Below are 13,905 nucleotides of genomic sequence, written 5' to 3'. Positions count from 1 at the left end.
TCTGCAGTACATATTGGAGATGAATTAGAACAATTTTTGATCCCCGTTCCACAAATTGTATGAATTACTCACATTCAGATTATAGGATATCGATGTAATTAACATGTTTTTGTAGATAAACTATTTTCTTAAATGTAACTACATCTATGGCATGTGAAAATATAATTTCATGGCAACTTCAAATATCATATAGTTTAATGATAAAATAAAGAAGGACGTCATTAAGAGTTTGTTCACACAATCAAATAACATACAGATAACTGAACTTTGGATTAGAAACTGTCAATTAATTAGCAGTTAACAAAATTATTCTTAACCTAGAATTTCAATGCATCAATTTTTAATCAGTCTCCCTACACAAAAGCACAGTAAAGTATATGAATTTAGTGAGCACTGTAGATAAGCGCGAGTACCTAAACCTATGTATGGAGACACCTTTACAGTATTATTAAAAAGTATGTTATTTTTCAGTTTATCATTATCATATTACTTCTGCAGTACATATTGGAGATGAATTAGAACAATTTTTGATACCCGTTCCACAAATTGTATGTATTACTCACATTCAGATTATAGGATATCAATGTAATTAACATGTTTTTGTAGATAAACTATTTTCTTAAATGAGCGAAACAATAAGTAATGAAATATTAAGACACAAGGTTCAAACATTTATTAAGTAATATGTTATATTTCTTCTGTGTGTTATCTGTTGTTCGATTGTTTCATTTTGATTTAGAAATTCAAAGTGAATCACCTACAATATCTCATTATAGACATAATACAATTTTTTCAGGATAAAATACTGATGTAGAGTATAGTATAATGTTATTATGTGACAACCATTGTCTTTTACATTTTGGATTCTTATTTGGGATATATTTTTCATTGTCATTATAAATTGACTGTCCTTACAATGAAGCACAAATAATATGCTATTCAATTGCATATTATATTATATGAATATTATTATATATATGAATAATATTATATGAATAATTGAATAATTCATTGCATATGCTTTTTTGTTGGTAAGTCATGTTGAATCTATTTTCTACGCTTTGATATTCTTTCAATTTGTTATAAATGTCTGTATTTTTTAGGCATAGTGCTACTATTATTATTTAACGTGTTACAACAAAGTTCTGCCTCAATTAGAGTTTTTAATTCTTTGATATTATTCAACATCAAAGATCGATTAGTTCTCGAAATTTGGAGAAAGAAAATATTCTTTCACTTTTTTGGATGTACCTTTTAGATTGAGAAGGTGTTTGTTTGTGAAAGATTTAGAAAGAAGTTGCTGTAAACTCATCATTTAAATAAGATATAGTTGTTTATAGTATTACTAGTGTTACGAGATTATAGTATTATTATCAGTAACCAAATGTAATTATAACTTCAACGAAGTTAATCATTTTAACACAGTTGAGGAATAGTAGCTTGTTGTACTTTGTTAGCAACTTAAATCATTTTAAAGCTTAAAAATATTATGTTATTTACAACTGTTCCATACTAAGTATGATATATGTATCATACCTTGGAATGAGATGGTTAGACATTTATTGAATAAATGATAGTTGTGTTATAGGCTTATGAAAATAAACAGTAAATAACAGAAATAATCCTAGCACAGGACATTACAATTATGTTATAGTAAATTAATATGTACCTAAGAACTTAAAAATCTGTATTTTCTTGTATTAATTTGATTATTTCCTATACTAAATCGTTTTTGAGTACTGTTTTCCGCTAACTTAAAGTAACACAGGATGGCACACAACGCTTTTCTGCCACAGGATTTCAAATCAGCAGAGTCATCAATGTTTTCTACAGATGGTTTTATAAAATTTCAATAACGCCTTGTATTTAATTGCAATAATTAATCACAAATTTCTTCTGGCAAAATAGGTACACTGTCAACTTTGTTTCTTTCTAGAATTAGCAAACATAAACAATCTATACCAGCGATTCTCAACCTCCTTTCTCTTACTATCCTTTTTCTCAACAAGTTTTAATTCAACTAAAAAGATACATGTATCTGATTTATCTAATATTTAGAATTAATGCTTAAATTTTAAAGTAATTTCACATATCTCCTTTATTTAATGTAAACCTTGTACCTGATGTTTAGTTACTAGGTTCTTAATATTTGTAATAATATTTATTATATTTTATTATTTTTTTGTTTAATAATATTTTTAGTTTCAACCTTATGTCACCTTGAGTGTGCATATGTCTTTTATTAATATTATATTCACTTCACTGAATTTGATATCACAACCACACACAATGGGATCATTATCTAAGATTGAACTTCAAATGGGAATAAATCTGAAAACCAACTACCTAGTTTTTTCAATTTCAGTAAATAATATGTATATTTTCTTCTAGTTTGGTCTGTGTGAAACTTTTAATATTTTTTAATAATTCGGGAAAGTTGTTTAAATCACCTTTTTGTATATTAATTTGGAAAATTATTAATTTTTGAGTAAAAGTTTTCAAAACATGTTTATGATCTACCAAAGTACATAATTTTCATTGAAACTGAAGAGAAACCTCATTTAGACAAATCTAAGACAAAAAGTAAATGTTGCATTTGTAATTCTTTTTTTCCTCCACTAAATCTTGCTCTTCTGTGTTTTTTAAAAAGCTTGATAATTGTATAAATAAGCTTACGAATCTAGTCAAGCAATTTTATTCAGGAAGTCATTGGACTTCCATGTGTAGAATAAGTCTAATATGCTGCTCTTCACACTCAATACAAAATTTTCTACAAAGTTGTTTATGCTTGCTATGAGATTCAATTTTATTGTTTTAATAACTTACATTGATTCATTAATATCAGGACTAATATTTTTGGCAACTAAATGATGACAATATGTCACACAACACATTGTAAAGATTAAAAGACATTTTCTTTTTAAATGAACAGTAAATTCATTTTTTTATCAACCATAGATGGAGCACCATCAGTTACATAGGATATCAAGTTCTCAAAAGGTATTTGATTTTCATCAAACCATGTCTGTAGAAAATTAAAAATGCTTAATCCAGTGTTGGTTTCCAAAATTTTGCGAATAGCATTTCTTCATATAGCGTGCAGTCTACACGTATGGAACAGACACATGCCATTAGAATCTCCTTATTACCATTAACCGTAGATTCGTCAATTTGCAATGAAAATTTTCTGTTCTTTAATTTTTCAGTCAATTGCTTTTCGATATCAGATAATATTTCATCAATTTTTTTTGCGTATTATATCTTTACTCATTGGTAATGTTTTTAGCATACTAGCTGGTTCTAGATGCAGTACACATTTCAACAAGATTTCAAAGACAGGTCGCATGACATTTTCATCAACTGTATGCGAGGTTCCACGTTTTACAATTATTAATGCTATTTCGTAAAATACAATTATTCCATCATTATTTTTTCTGTACATTTTTTAAAATAAAGATGATTCAGAATTCCTATGGTTACATACATTTCAATTTCAAATTTTTGAAATAATCAATGGGCTTGTTTCTTGTGGTCAGGATGTTTTCTTTTTACATGCTCTAAAAGTCATGCTCTAGCTCTGTTGGAAAGAGATCTTCTGTATATGAAGTATGTAAGCTGAATTTCGGTTAGCAATTGGGTTTTCTATAAATGAGATAATACTCATTTGTGTATTGCCTACATTTCCTTTTGGCCATATTTAATGAGAGCTATAAAAATTAATGTTCGATGATAATGAAATACTCCCTAATTAACCCTTAGCTTTTACACAAAAATGGACAATTTGGGAAGAGGAGATACGATTATTCGAACCTTGCGGCTCGTTGTTATATTTACCGATTGTCAACAACTATAAAAACGAGCTGCAAGGCTCGAATAATCGTACCTCCTCTTCCCAAATTGTCCATTTTTGTTTCCTAACTGAGGGTCAATTTGAGAGAAGAAGAAGAAGAAGAAGAAAAATTTACTGTACATAGAAAAATATTGCGGAACAAAAATTAAAATTTATATATTTAACACGTGTACGTTTCGATACGCTTTCTATCGCGATAGAACACTATAACTGTCCGTCGTTTCCGCGTTCATCGTAGAAATAAAGATGATTGACGAGATGACGATCGACTGGGAAGACAGCGCACAGATGTACTTTTAGCCGGAAAGCTGACCACAATCCATAATTTTATATGATTCTAATGAAAAATAGTATTGTCATGTTTTTAGGGACACTGAATTTTGTAATCAAAATTAAAAAATTTTTAATTTCAAAATAAATATATTCTTTTAAGTTAATTGTTATAAAAAGTAACATTTTTCTGATTTTCATTATAGATGATATTTTCTTGATTCGAAAATATGTAATGAGAAGTTCAAATTAAATCAAATAAATACAGATATTTTAGGTTTTTGTATTAAATGACAATCGTAGGCTATAAATAAAATGAATTAACGTAAAACACCATTTCATTATTCAATTTGATTTATTTATCTTATATATCAGTTTCGGATTCTGAATTGAATTCAGATTCTGATGAATGTGGAATACTTTCACTATCACAAAGCATTTGCGATACATTAAAAGGAATTTTTTTTCTTAAATTTCTTCGGCTGTATGTTACAGTAATAATCATTGAAAAATGTCCCAATTTGTCTTGATGCTTTTAAAGTATAACTCCTTGCAGATTTTATGACATGATTCTACCTATACATATACATACCTGCTCAGTGAAACATCCGATTGATATGCATGTTTTTGAAGAGAAGAAAACATTTTTAAATTTTGTTATAATATGTTTATTATTCATTGCATTAAAATAATGTGTTTTATGTTATTTTACAAGTTTTTAATACAACAAAAGGGGAAAAAGTGATTCGGCACTGTGAGTAGCGTCCGTAACTTTATTTACGGAAGGCGTCCATAGATACCGATTGACTTTTTTGAATATTGTCTAAATCTGCAATTTTTTGTAAGATTCCGTGATTCTCGCTGTGAAGTCTCGTGTAAAACACAACTATTTCTCTAACGTTTTATCGAAGTATGAATAAAATTTACGGTATATTGGAGAGAATTACATAAGTAAATTCAATGTTATTTTGTTTTGTCAAAGTGCAGAGTTTATAATAGCAACATGCATTTAAAGAAAAAAATATTTCAAAATAGAATTTTTTAGATAGAAAGTATTCTTGACGGACTAAACGTGCCACGGATTGCAAGGTTATTGAAGCTAATCAAACGTCGTCACATTTGGAGGTCTCTATATTAGTAACCAGTCATTATATTTTAATTAATTATAATAGATAATTATATTTACAATATTTTAATTTTTATTTTAAAGTACCACATGAGCTTATATTTGCTTTATATGTACATATTTCGAAAGTCTATATTTTGGTCAGTTTTTCGGGGAAAAGGACAACTGTACGACGGTGCTGTTTTTTTAGAATGATAGCCTGATGCAGATGAACGATTTTTAAACACACGACCGTTTGCTTTTCCTTATTTTTCGAATTGAAAACAACGAAGAAAAATATACGAACACATGACATTTCAACACTCGTATGCCCCAGTCTGTCAAAAGCTTTGTTGCAGTTCAAGCACGCAAATTTTTTAAGATATTTATTCATTATTTTCAAAAAATTTAGCAACCCCTTTAGAGTCTAGAAAACAACAAGTTTAGCTCATAATAGTCCAATTTGCAATACATCTATCCATTAAAAATATCTTACTTGAAAGTTCTTTTTATGCTATTTTTCAGTTTTAACACTAAACCCTGCATGTCGGTTAAAATTACTAATTTCACATTTTTCGTTTTACAATTGTTGAAGTTGTAAAGATGAACAAACTTCTTAATTCAAGCATAAATTGTAATATAAATGACAGAGAGTTTTAGTGCTCGGCAGGTTTAATGTAACAGTCGCCGTGCTACAGACTAATTGGGACCCAAAGGTTTAGTGATCTATTGGCATAACTTCTGAACCTAAAACGCCATCGTAATGAAATTTGCACGGAAGAGTATTAAAAAATAATAACTTTCGAATGTTGTAAAATGTAATGTACATATAATATTTTGCTCTTATGCAATAATTTCGTCACTATGTTTTTTAAATCTCATTGTTTTAAAAGGATGTTAAAAAGTTTGTTCATTCGATGTTTGTCAGAGTTACTCAAATGAAAAGTTGAGAAAACGGAAAGTATAAGGAAAAGTTGAATACTACTATTAGAAATTGTGACGAAATTTGCAATTTAATTAAATCTCACTTCACAGTCACGGATTATACTGTTTCGATTGAATGCAAACAGAAAGTGGAGAACTTACAAGTGGAAAACTCAAAAATTGAAATTTTGGAATTTAACACGAGTGTAAATCTTCTCATTTCATCCCAAATATTTAAGATACTATGTAAAATACAAACAAGATCCTTCATCTAATACTACAATATACTAAAATAATAATAATAATAATATTAAAATATTTTTGTTGTTTTTAATGATGTCAAAGAAGGTCTTAAGAAAAATGGGTTTAGAAGGACAGTTGTCGAGTTAAAGTAGATTTTTTCAACATTTTGTTTTTCGATATTTCATGTCTATCAAAATTTTTTTTAAATAGGATGACACTAATGTTTAAAGTAAAATCATTGCATATTGTAGATACATAATCTCCTAACATTACACCTTAAATGGGGTGCAAACATTTTTAAAAAACAGATCACAAAAATATTTAAAAATTAATGAACACCGTTCTAGACATATTCTCCGACATTCTATATTTGTCCATTTAATTATATGACTTAAATAACAATTGCATTCTATGCATAACTTCTTTGAAGGTTATTTGAAGGGCAACATAATTTACATAGTTGAATTTATTTTTCTATTACTGCAACGTTACACTAATGCTGCAGACATAGCAGACGATTAGTTATACTTTTTAAAAAATAATTCCCCCGCAGCTTATCTGAATATCAATATATTATACATGATTGAATTTGTTTTTCCAACTAGCTAAAGCATTATACCAATGAAAATACATGATGTTCCATTAAAAAAAAAAGCAACGGTGACCTTAAAATTTCGTAAAATATAACCTCAAAGGACAAATTTGCTCTATCGCAATAATTGTTCAATGAATCGATCATTTTTTTCTTTACACATTTTCTCGTATCATAAGGAACAATGGAGATATTTATTTTAGGTGAGAACGTTCGATGACTCACCGTATATGTTGTAGGACATAGAAAACGGATGGATATTAATAACGAAAAACAACGGCTAGTTCCATAGATACTGCGAACTTTATTCGTATACAATGCTCGATTATTATTCGCTATCGAATGATCAGTCAGGGAGATTGAGAAACCTAATACACAGTAACTGCTTGCTTGCATTTAACCTGATGGTATCCATTTTAAGAAATTCCAACAGACGTAAGCAGTGTTATAGCATTAGAATAGTAGAATGACTGTAGCTCGGGAAAATATTGAATGAGCTAATTATCGTGCGAACACCTATTTGTTTATACTTGATGTGAGTCTCGTATAGGACGAACAGTTTTCAAATGTTTAAACAAATACGTATTATGAACACTGAAATCGAACAGAAATTAATTTAGTCAATCAACCGGTTATTTTAGGATCACTAGGAGCAATTTATTTAAACTCGACTCTCGAATTTCGTCTAGTTGCTACTATATGTATATTTTTACATTTCTTTGGGTTTCATGCGGGAGATAATGCATCTTAGATACTTAATCTGTAGATACTTTCCCATTCGGATAAGATTTCAATCGTACTTTGGAATTCTATTGTTAACAATGGGATTATCGAGGGCTAAACACGACTACTGTTTTATAGCAACAACAAGATTGAAGTTACATATTAAAACTTCGTATGATTTCTATAGTAATATATGTATGTTTGACTAAAGAAGTTCACTTAAAAATTTGTCATAGAAATATTTTTATAATGTCAGGAACTGTAAATGAAAAAATCTAGAACCAGTTGTTTCGACTGGTTAGTTCTTGCGTTAAAGATTATTTTGAGCGAAGTTGCTCCTTGTGTTTTACGATGAATGTAACGGATTTTAGAAAGTAATGTTTTACGAGTCTAAAAAGTAGTTGAAGATGTAATAATACCATTAAAAAAATTACCGTTTTATTCACGGTAAGCAAAAGTTGTTCAAAACTACACTTGTTCAAAAGTATGGATAGTTCACAAAATTTGGATGCTAGACGTAACCTTTAACATTTCAAATTGTTTCGCACAGTAATATTTAATTAGATTAACATGATACATTGTGCATGATATAATAAATCGAAACGTTGCAACGAATGCTTGAAACGCATACGAGGGTAGTAAATTTATTCGCGGGGATTGTACAATTGGATAATTGGTATTCCCAATATAACCACGTTGTGGTAGCCTAATACTATAAAACAATAACGTACTCTTTCTGTATTGATAGCAGTCAATATTAAATTGAATATTTAATAGTAACAATCAAATCAAATAGAGATGTTTCCTCGGGACAAAAAGTGACGACGATGAAACATTGCAGTTAACAAAATAATTAATATTCCCAATTGCAAACGTTGTTGCATTTACATTATATAAATGTCTAATAACATCGTTGATGTTGAAATTTGTTTCGTAAGCGGTATCCATAATTTTATAATAACAGATAGAAAATGAGATTATCATTCGCGTAAGATGATAAATATTTGTATAATGCTTATCACTAATTCAATTAAATTCGCTAAAAAAAATGAAAGATTGAAAATTTGTCGATAGTACCGATTGATTAGAGCAAAGTCATACAGTGTCGATCGTTCTAAGTTTTACTGTTGTATTCTCGGTTAGAAAGAATAAAATTGAAATTAAAGAAAGATGATTTGTAGTTTAAATAATTAAAATATTAACAAAAAGACATTCGATTGTTAAGACAATGTCGTATCTTTATTTTGATATACATCACAAATAAAATAATTGATATTTTCGTGATTTGTGCACTCATTATGTACCCAACCTGTACACTGCACTAAATCTTCTTCGAACGTTTCCTTGTAACCAACGAACTGGGCAATTTCTTTATTCTCCAGCTTTCTATTTATTGAATTATCCTATTTTTTTATTCATCTGTTCCTATAGTTTCTTTCTTCTTTTGTTTTCTTGAGATTTCTCCGTTTGCTTGCAGCTTTCTTTTTTCTTTATTTCTCTTGCTATGATTTTATGATTTTATTTGCTATGAATATATCGCCTACGGTGGTTTTTGACACATTGAACATTTCAGCAGACTGTCTCTGTGTCATTTCCTTTTTGAGAATCTATTTCAACACCGTGCATTCAAATTCCCTTCTGTCCGTTGTACTTTCTTTTCTTTTGAAATTTACATTTTTTTGTGCGAAAAGGCGAAAAGAAAATTGGTGAACCGTTCGTTAAATAATTTTGAAATACCCATAGATTGAACTTACAAATAAAGAAATGGTCGATCCTAATTCGATCGGTATTGCACGACAATGGGATAGTATTATATTTATGCACGCAGAAAAATGATCAAATCATGGTTTTAAGTTATTCTTAGTAGACTAGAGATAGTTATAAGAAAATAATAAAATCACAGAAGTCTCGTAAAATTCAGAAACAGTGAAGGAACGTAATGATTTTGAACTATGTTAGATATTTATACGACGGACGGCATCTAGGGTAGATGTTCCAGTTTTCGCGCCTGTCGTAAATTCCGTGTCCCCGGATTAAAAACGTATAGAAAAAGGAAAGTTTTATATATAAATTGATGATCTATATTTTTTTATTATGTGTCTCAGGTACCCGACCTTCGAGTCAGGTCGACAATTTTTTCGGATTTGGATCGGGTCCCAAAAGTTTACAAAGTTTGGGTACCCGAGATTTCAGGTACTCGTGTATGTGGAAAGACTATCAAAGCGTAAACATGGTTTTTTAATGATTGTTCAAGAAAATATTTATTTATCTTATTCTGACAGATTTGGATATGTTTTCGTACTTTATGTAAGTAAAATAAGATTGTAAAAAATCACAAGGAAAGAAAACAATTTATATCAATATAATATGAGACAGAACTATTTTATTTTAAATTAGAATGTAGAAAACATAATTATTCTATCCAATTATTCGTAAATGAAGAAATGCGAACATATTTTTCAGAAAACTTTCTTCTCCACGAAATATAAATATCATGGATTAGTGGAAGTGGACAGCAGCACGAATGAGATTACTTACAGAAAAAGTAGAATAATTACGTTTTCTTCATTCTAATTTGAAATAAAATAGATTTCCCCTTCTCATATTTGAATACATGTTTTTCTCCTTGCGGATTTACAATTTATTATTTACATCAAGTACGAAAAATCATAAAAAAACCATCATGTTTACGTTTTCATAATCTTTACGTGTATACGATAACAGTTCGACTCGAGTAAGGATTCGGGTACCCGTGAATTTTGTGAACTTTCGGGACCCGACCTGAACCTTGCTATGCGGCTAGATCGTCATTATTTGGCACATTTCTTATCTATATCTGTTTCGAGTCTACAAATTTATTATTAAAAAAGTGCTAAAATTGGACGATAAAGTTTGATATACGTTTGTTTTAATCATAATTTCATATCTTTGCTTTCATAATGCTGTATCGAATCGCAAAATGTTATATGAAGTTATTAACATTCTGGATTTCGAAGTTCCAAGGAGTCGTCAATAGAAATAGTGGAGCCAATTACCATGGGGTGGTCAATTACTGTTCTTCTAGTTTATTTTCGAGCATAATTTATTTGTTAAAATTAAATACGTAAAAGACAGAATTACTTTAAATACCATAAAAATGATTTTAATTTTTTGATATTGAATTCAGTAAAGATTTATGAAAAAGCTTAAGAAAATACTGAACGATTCAAGATCAATATTCAGCAAAATAAATCGTTCTAGGTAAAATATCACAATCTTAATTGCATTGGTAAAACGTATTAGGATTATGTAAAAACAAAACAGTGGTTGCTTATTTTAATTTTTGCTTTTAGTTTAAATTTAAGCAGTTTGTTTACTGTGCACAGTAACTGAACCTATTTTTCGCTCGATGCGTTACTGTACCGCTTAACATAGTATAGATCTACATAACCTCAAATCTCAAATCATCTGTCTCATATTTTTAAAGAGGAGAAATGTAAATATTATATTATTTATAGAACATAAAATTTATTAAAGTATGTTAAATATTAAATTTTTATTGTGCACAATTATTGAGGCTTAGTATTCAGGGAGGTAGCATGGTAACTGCAATACAGTATTCAGGGATGGAGCACGATAAATGAGACACAGTAGCTAATCTTTGTAGATCATAGGCACATAGTAACTGGTTCCAGAACTTTTTCTTCTTTCTCCTAATATTTAAAGAAGATTTGATGTTCATTTAATGGAAAACTTTATACCGATCAAAGAAACCTTGAAATTTTTTAAAAAGTTGAAAAATTGCATTTTAGTAACAAATTATCGTCTTCCATACCATCGTGCACCATGGAACGTTAGAATGAGAAATTCCGGGCATACTTTTCCGTAACAGTTTGAACTAGTTACTTTCGGATCCTTTTCAATCCCTGCTTTTTCCTTAGATTTTTAGATAGCTAGAATACGTGTTTGGTATTTGTATCGTTGACGTCGATTTTCTTCGTTACACAGGTGATATAGTTGTACTGCAGCCGGCGCAGAGGTGAGGGGAGGCCAGGCGGAGATCGAAGAAGGGATGAATGGAACGGCGGCGTTGCGACGCAGCGTCGGTGGCGGCGTGGGCGCCGCCGGGGGTGGAACCGTCGAACCAGCACCCGTCGCCACCCTCGTCGTCTACAAGGACGATGCCGGATACGGGATGAAAGTCTCCGGTGATAACCCCGTCTATGTTCAATCTGTGAAGGAAGGTACGTCACCGTGCAGTCGAAATTTCAACGTGCCTCGTTTCAGTGCGAAAACCTGCAGAATAACGCTGCTTCGGGATCCGCTGTAAAATTCAGTCGTTCGAACGGTTCTGCCGTCCGCCGTGTATTCGGTCAGTTTACAGTGCGGATAGCCATAGCGAAACCGACTACAAAAAGAACGTTCGCACGCTCGGCACTTTTCTATCTCGTTATTATCGGACTGCGGATGTTTAGGCGAGCCCCTTTTAGCGTTATAGGGGTAGATGTATTTATGCAATTCGCGAGAACAACTATTAGAGAATTATTTATGTTTTCGTTGCCAACACGTTGATCAGCCACGCGAATTTTCTGCGTTTCTCGTAAGTATTATTCATTTGTTTATATATACTACGTTGCTGATAGACTGCAGATATGCGAAATTATTAAAATTGCACAGTGCTTTGGATTATTCTAGAACTGTTAGATCTATTAATGTAGGATTCGTCGAGGAACGGTGTAGGAATATTCGTCTAGGAGAGTGCGTATACCCCCACAGACACGAATAACAAAATCATTAATTATAAATTATTCGATAGCGAACTTTTGGCTTGAAACAATTTAAAATAATTTAAGTAAAAAAATAAGATAATTTAATTCGTACGGTGCTAAAATCCTTTTTCTGCTACGTTCTCATAGTGTTCACCTCATTATTATTGTTTTTTTTTTTATTAATATTCTTTGACAATTTGATATCGGCGGTAATCAGTAATCGACGTGACAGTGGCCTACGCGTTTGTAGTATGAATCAATTGAAAATAAATGAGGAACATTTTATATAGTGTCCGAGTATTCGAATTTTATTGTAAGCTCAGCTTTTGGGCGAATTCGAATAGCTGAAAAATTTATGAAATTATAAAATAGTCCAGCGCAATCAGCATTTTTTAGGAATGAATCTAGTCTCGCTATGTATGGTTTATGAAGCAGTATATTGTAACGTCTGAATAGCTTTAGTCAAACAGTGTATTATGTCCTACGATAAATATTAATTAATTAGACACGATAGTATATAGAAACGTGTATAAAATTACACGTTATTCTTCTTTCATTGTTAATCATATGAATGATTAATGAAATAAAATGAAGTTTCTGTAGAATTTCTTTTCTTGAGCATACGTTTATGTGAACTGTTTCTCCGTTCTCAGCAGTGTTTAAGATTTATACAATGAATTTCAACGTGTTTCTATACATATAATAACATTACTCAATCAGTATCTGGAGTTCCTACTATTAATAGATATTTTATAGATCTTTGATTGAAACTTGCAAACATTTCTTTCTTTGTTATATTCAGCTTTTGGAGAAACAAATATTTTAGAAAAGCGAGTTTACAACTCCAAATTTGCTTTAGATTATAGATGCGTAAATAGTTTAAAATTATCTTTAGAGTGGACCAATCTATGCTTACGAAATCCTTGTCGAAGATATCGGTAATTAGAGAAAGTTGATATTCCTTATTTACATTTTCATGTTGAAAATTCAGATCAAACAAACGCATTTTTGTGAAATTATGCGATATAACATCGAACAATTATCCGATTGCGTGATTTATCGCGAAAAATAGAGCGAAATCAAGAACTTGATGATATTTAATTAAACTTTCTATTTTATTCTTAGTCTCTCAAAATTTAGAATCTTGTATAAAACGATGTTTTAGAAAGATCCACGCTCGCTTAAACATCCGCAGTTCAATGTATGCATACATTATAAAAATTCGTTAGAATCGCGGAAATATGCACGAAGAAATAATTAAATTGATTGTTGAATTATCGTGTATTGTGACCCATTGTCCTGTCATTAAAATATCCTGAAACAATCATATTAACGGTAAATAATGCTCCACTGCTAACTTGTATTTTGAAAGTATCAGAAAGTATGTTTTTCACCTTTTGACTGGGAATAGTTTTCGTAAGACGCCCACCTTACAAAACTGTTTGAATTT

General features: G+C 30.3%; 1 protein-coding gene across 3 annotated transcripts in view; it reads left to right on the top strand.

The window, feature by feature from the left end:
- Positions 1-13,905, top strand: part of RhoGEF2 (Rho guanine nucleotide exchange factor 2) — a 120,329-nt gene that overhangs the window by 2,780 nt on the left and 103,644 nt on the right. For all 3 annotated transcript variants that reach the window (XM_076527238.1, XM_076527236.1, XM_076527235.1), the window contains exon 2: positions 11,695-11,930. In XM_076527238.1, the coding sequence (XP_076383353.1) occupies positions 11,759-11,930 (172 nt within the window). In that variant the 5' untranslated portion in view covers positions 11,695-11,758. The remainder of the gene's footprint in view (positions 1-11,694; positions 11,931-13,905) is intronic.

Source organism: Megalopta genalis, chromosome 17 (genome assembly GCF_051020955.1).
Source record: "Megalopta genalis isolate 19385.01 chromosome 17, iyMegGena1_principal, whole genome shotgun sequence".
Lineage (NCBI taxonomy): Eukaryota > Metazoa > Arthropoda > Insecta > Hymenoptera > Halictidae > Megalopta > Megalopta genalis.
Note: the sequence above shows the minus strand (reverse complement) of the source record. Positions and strands in the feature narration are given on the sequence as shown.